This window comes from Priapulus caudatus, unplaced genomic scaffold, assembly GCF_000485595.1.
Source record: "Priapulus caudatus unplaced genomic scaffold, Priapulus_caudatus-5.0.1 Scaffold459, whole genome shotgun sequence".
NCBI classification, from domain to species: domain Eukaryota; kingdom Metazoa; phylum Priapulida; class Priapulimorpha; order Priapulimorphida; family Priapulidae; genus Priapulus; species Priapulus caudatus.
The window spans coordinates 162,701-168,980 of NW_014577520.1; the positions used below are offsets into that span (position 1 = coordinate 162,701).

The 6,280-nt window shown below is 47.5% G+C and overlaps 1 protein-coding gene across 1 annotated transcript in view; it reads left to right on the forward strand.

The window, feature by feature from the left end:
* Positions 1 to 6,280, forward strand: part of LOC106810625 (peregrin-like) — a 30,800-nt gene that overhangs the window by 14,510 nt on the left and 10,010 nt on the right. Inside the window, exons 10-15 of the mRNA XM_014814049.1 lie at positions 2,361 to 2,555; positions 2,824 to 2,947; positions 3,911 to 4,012; positions 4,497 to 4,785; positions 5,399 to 5,539; positions 5,891 to 6,068. Of these exons, the coding sequence (XP_014669535.1) occupies positions 2,361 to 2,555; positions 2,824 to 2,947; positions 3,911 to 4,012; positions 4,497 to 4,785; positions 5,399 to 5,539; positions 5,891 to 6,068 (1,029 nt within the window). The remainder of the gene's footprint in view (positions 1 to 2,360; positions 2,556 to 2,823; positions 2,948 to 3,910; positions 4,013 to 4,496; positions 4,786 to 5,398; positions 5,540 to 5,890; positions 6,069 to 6,280) is intronic.

Consider the following 6,280-nt stretch of genomic DNA (forward strand, 5'->3'; position numbering starts at 1 on the left):
TCTGCCATACTAACTAGTTCATTCCAGAGCACGGCCTCATGGAATTACCGTATTTTTTCAGCAAATGTCCAAAGAAAATTTGGCAGAGGTGCAACCGCATGTATCTTCAAAATAAGCACATGCGTTATTGTTAATATCCTTAATTTTGAACTTCAGACTGCGGAGTGCGGACTCCCTCATTTTGCCGCAGACTCCCTCTTTGTGAGAACAGGGAGTCCAGTCCGTTGGACTCCCTTGCTCAAAGGTTAATTTTTACCCCTGCATTGTAATATTAATCCACATTTCAACTTTATACAGTTACTTATAAATATAAAATAGTTTTCACAAATCAAAATTGCCTGCTAATTCCTTAGTATTAAACCTAAATCTATGACCAGAAAAGTCACAAACGTAACCTTGACGTTTTCTTCCACCATGATAAGCCTCTTGTGAGTAGCAGGATCAGGCTTTACAAGCTGTATTGGTGTGTCTGGGAAACCCGATCCATGCCAGGGATTCAATTGCTCATCATACTCGTGTGGTAGTATCCCCCTTTCAACATTTCTTGTGCCATAGTTATCAGCTTGATTTTCAACGTCTTCTGAAATAACAATTAATACACCTATTGCATTGTAAGCCAGCGCAAGGACAGCTTCTAATTTCAGACATCTTTCTCTCTTTCTCTATTGCTGATAATCAACAGATACTATGGCCCAAATCTACTTCAAGACCCCATTCATTTAAATACATTATAATGATCATTATCACTATAACCAGATTTTAAGGAAATCGCTTAAATTGAAAAATCATCAAAGTCCTGCAGCATTAATTATTAACAACGGCAGTGCACGAAATTAGCACTATTTTGCCGGCGGCCGCCGGTCCAACCCTCTAACCTGCCGGTTCAACCCGTCATATAAATTATTCAGTCCACTTGGCCTATTAAAAATTTGGCCTATCTTGCCTTTATATCAACAATATTTACCAATTTCCTGACTAGTTTTTACTTAGTGACCACTAAGAAGTAAATCATGTTCCAGCAATTCCTGTCAAACAAGCTAGTAGCTAAACTCCACTGATACTGATAGCAATAAAATACTGAAATACTATGAGTATGCCTAATAAACACAAAGCTAATACTTTTATTAATAATGGAATAAATTGAACACAATTAAGCAAACAGGGCCTGTTAAATTTGTCTAAAGGCCTGTTTAACATTTTGGGTGGGCCTGTTCACATTTTGGCTAATTTCATGCCCTGTGACAGTATTGGCTGCGGTGTGACTGGCTGATGATGTGCACCTGCATCTGTCTTCCTGCTTGCCAGTGGGGCTGTGTTAAACGCATTCTGCACAGTGTGTTAGCCAGAGACCCATCTACCCGTCTCCTGGACGGCCTATTCTTGGATGAGACGGATGAAATTTGATAGAGACGGCATGAGGGCGGCCCCATTTTAAATATTATACACCTTGTATAACTTTCAACAGTGCTTATACTGTTATAAGAATATAAAATCATATCAGATTCCTGCCTTTTTGGCATTTCAGACTAAATTTCCTCCATTTTAAGGTAAGGCTTTCCCCCCCCCCCCAGGGCGCTTCACACCCGCAGCATCCTCGCTTCGCTCAGATGGTGAGACTCCCGTATTTTTTGTCTTGGCTAACTCCTTGATTCTGCATGTGTGCAAAGGACGTCGGCCCGCCGCGTAACTGCCAATGCTATTTTGCGTGGAAGGGATGACTGCGTTGAAGCCGTCGTGTTGAACGCAAGCATTTAGATGTGCAGCATATCAATTGCTTCGTCTTGGGACCGCAGTGGATCTTGCGCATATTCGCCGATACTCCCTCGTGCGCCAATCTGCGCTATTTCTGAACTGAACTGAACTAATCAGTGAGATATATACAACCGTAGACAGAGCTGCGGTCGTTCTTTTATGACAACGGCCATTTTGACGTATAGCGGTACTCTGAAGATTATACGTGGGCATCTGCATCTAATGTTGCACCGTGTGGGGTTGCCTTGTTTATCGTGGTGGAGGCAGACTTCTACTGAGGCCGCAATTAAAAAAATCTTTGTTTGCCCTCACCCGACCCTGGATGAAAAGTTTGGGTAGGTAGGTAGGTAGGTTTTTTTTGAGTGGGGTCTTTTTACAAATTCAGCATGGTGTCTACATGCTCGGGTGTGCTTGTGTGGAGATACCTTTTATATTGAATGTTTGTTTTGCTTGGTACATATAATGTATTGCCTACAGATTTATATAATGTACAGTGATACAATTTGTAAAAACAAAAGAATGGAAAAGATCCAAAATTTTGCGGCGGCCCCTTTTTGGCGGGTCGGTCAGGGCAAACAAACAATATTTTTATTATGGCCTGATTGCACATACAGGTGCCGGACTACCTGAAGTTCATCAAGCGTCCGATGGATTTTCTCACGATGGAGGGTAAGGTCGATGCACTGATGTACCGCAACCTCGATGAGTTCCAGAAGGACTTTGATCTGATCGTGAACAACTGCATGGCGTACAACGCGCGCGACACCGTGTTCTACGCTACCGCACTCAGGATGAGGAACCAGGTGCGCTGCCGGGGCTCTTCGCTTTCTCTCAACTTCTGTCTCTCTCAGTCTCTGTCTCTCTCCCTCCCTCCCTCAATGTTTTTATCTCTCTCTCCCCTCTCTCTCTCTCTTTCTCTCTCCTAGCTGGTCATTAGCTGGATTGGGATAGATACAAGGCGAGACACGGGAGACAGGTTATTGTGTGCACGACGAAGTCACGTCATCATCACATCGCAATTAATTAATTAAATAAATTCAATTAATTTACCTCAATCAATTATTTTTACAGGGTAGCACTGTCATTCGACAGTGCAGGAAGGCGTTTGAGCTTATTGGCTTCGACCCGATCACAGGGCTTCATCTCAAGGAACCTCCGCAGGCCAGGGGCGCAGAGGAACACGATGGGGAAGATTGTGAGTACAGTGTGCAGACCTGCCAACTGTTACGTATTGCCCGTAATTTGTTACGGACGCGAGTCAAAATTACGGTGTTACGGACGACCTCGAAAAATTACGGACAGCAAGAAATCTCTGAAATTTATATTTTTTAATGCAAAAAAAAAGAAATAAACACAGTGTAAAATCAACTATTATCATGTAACATGACTACTGTGTCTGAAGATTTAGTCTAATAGCTCTTAAAACGTAACGGTACTCACTGAAAATGGTAAATTATGCTGTGTTATGCGCTCGTCTGTCTGGTTTATGGGCGCAGCCATTTTGAATGACGTCACGGATCCAGGAATAGTAGTACCGCACTGAAGGCTATTTTCAGCCAATCACCGTGAGAGATAAATTAGGTGCTGCGCAGTGCACTGTTCTTATGCAAAATGGCATCAAAACGCATGACAAAAAGGTGTTACTGACAAATGCCTATTTGTTACGGAAAAATCCAATAATTATTACTGATGATCATCAGATGGGGTTGGCAGGTCTGAGTGTGGCCCCCGTTATAACGCGATCGTTGAGGTCCATAAAATGTCATCGCGAAAAAGCGGGGTTCAAGAAAATCGGCGTATAAACTGACCGCTAGTCATATTATAATATCAGGAGTGAATAATAGAGAGGAGTATGACGGGCTCGAAACACAAGAATTCAACGTTTCCGTGCCCATATTTACCGATGATTGATTACGTGAAATCCAATAAAAATGACATCAGAACTAGCGCTGTGCACCCAACTTGTCCTCACACTTTACTGTGTATCGATACCTCTTCTTATTGTGTAGTTATAGCTTCGAACGTCATTGGGTGTACCGGCAAGATCGGGGGACTGTTATGCTGTGGCGGATCCGATTGCTCTTGTTACTGATGTTTAGCTTGCCGGTAGAGTTGGCTTTGTTTCCACTGACTGTTGACGGCTTCCTCACGATTGCAGTTGAGTTGATGGCAGTGGATGAGAGAGAGAAGATGCCGTTGGATAAGCAGCTTAAGTACCTGTTTGGAATGATGGATAGAGCAGAGGCCATCAAGCATGGAGGTAAGGCAATCCGGTCAATTCCTAGCCTTACTACTGACAATATTAGCCACACTTCTTTCCTTCTCTTTCTCTCTCTCTCTCTCTCTCTCTCTCGTCTCTCTTTCTCTCTCCTCTCTCTCTATCTTTATCTCTCTCTCTTCTGCTCTTTCCCTCCCCTACTTTTACCAGTTCTCTTTCCCACTCTTGATTGCTATCTCCATTCCTCTCACTGTCTATCCATCTGTCTGTCTATCTGCCTCGCTGCCTGCCCGTCCATCTTACTCGTCCGCCCCGCCTGTCTGCCTCGCTGCCTATCTCTCTGTCTGTCTGTTCGTCTGCCCGTCCGCCCCACCTGTCTGCCTCGCTGCCTATCTCTCTGTCTGTCTGTTCGTCTGCCCGTCCGCCCGCTTGTCTGCCTCGCTGCCTGTCTCTCTGTCTGTTCATCCGTCTGCCCGCCCGCCCGTCCGCTCTGTCGGTGTCTGTAACACCTGCTGTTCGTTGACAGCTGCCAGACACAAGCGCATGAAGCAACTGAAGAGGGAGATCAAGGAGGTGAGGAGGAAGGTTGCCATAAGGGACCGCCTCCGCACCTCCTCCACCGTCTCCTCCTCTGACGACAGCGACAAGGAGTGTCCAGCGCCGCCTCCGCCGCCGCCGCATCCCACCAGATCGCCGGCGCGCAAACCCGAGTCGCTGCGCAAGACGGAGATGCCGTCGCGAAAGGCCGACGCGTCGTCGTCGTCGTCGCGCAAGTCTGAGACGAGAAAAGCGGCGGACGCCGCCGCGCAGGAAGAGTGCCCCTCGCCGCGCGCCCCCTGCTGGCAAGGCGCGGGGAGAGGGAGGGGAGGCCGCCTGGGAGACCTCCGCTACGGAGGGAGAAGTCCATGAGAAGTCGGAGGGGGAGGTGGCAGCGAATCTCCGAGCGCCCGCAGAAGGCGGCGATGACACGGGTGAGTCGCTGCCGAGAGAGATGCCGAGCGTGATTCACAGAGACAAAACGCGATGCTGCGGGGCTTACTGAACATTATACGAACGATATATATATATATATCTTCTTCTTCTTCTCATGCTGTCCCTCAGTGTCAAGGATGACATTGTGTCTTGGTTAAATAGGGTCAGGGAATATATATATATATATATAATTATACGCAGATGTCACACTTTACAGACACAGTACGGTCGCTAACTCACCGTTAATTAGTAATAAGTATAATAGTATAATTAGTAGTAATAATTATAATTAGTGATATTCGCAGCGTCGTCCGCCCACAATTCGACGGATGCTCTAAGGATAAAGCGAAAGTCTCTCGTTTGTTTCGTGTTGAGTTTGCTTCTAGCCGCTCCCTTGTGAACTCAGCAGGTAAGGAGGTGGCAGTGAGCACATGCCTACCCTCTACGCCCTCACAGCCAGCAGTGGTGCAGAGAGCATCGCCACCACGCCAACCCCACCCCGGGCGTCAACCGCCGCACAGCCGTACTGTTTGGCAAGAAGTCTGGTCCAAGGAAGGTGCTCCACTTGGGACTGAACAAGCGACCTGGCCGGCCGAGGTAGGGCTAGCTCCTCTCGTCTAGTCTTCTTAGTAATAATTATGTGAAATAAGGATTAAGGCCATAATAAAAATCACAAACAAGAATGACACGCCTTGCAGGAAAAGCTGAAAATATATGAGCTCATAGCAGTTGTGTGCTACGCAAGACACGAATCGCAACACGCATCGTAAAGCGATGAAAATTTTAGCACAGATTTTGCAGTGCTAATTTGTGACATGGTAGTAATGACGGTTTAGGGGGAACGAGGAGGGGAGGGCGTTGGATTCCGTGGAGGCCACTACAGCACCTATGAGGCTAGGAGAGGTTCAGTGGCTGCGAGGGTGCATGAACAGCGTGTTGTGTTCGCAGGTTGAAGAGCAGCGAGGCGACGGTGGACTCGCCCGCCTCCACTCCCTCCCAGGCGGACGATGTCCCCAAGTGTCCGAAGCTGAGCCCAGCACCCGCCTCGCCGAAGCACCTTTACCAGCCCTGTCTCGCCGAAGTCGTTTCGAGAGCCGAAAATCGCCGAAGGCTCCCAAGTCACGAAGTTCGACGCCAAGGGCGTGACATTGCCGCAGCAGTGGCCCACCGTTCGCGTCGCCGGGGAAACCTGCAGCTCGAAAGAGAACGCGAGCGGCGGGGGAACAGCAGCAGGAGGAGGGGGAGGAGGAGGGGTTGAGAACCCTCCCCTGGCAAAGAAACCTGCCCTGCCGATGGGATTTGGTGACATTGCGACGGAGATACCGGTGATTCAAGGAA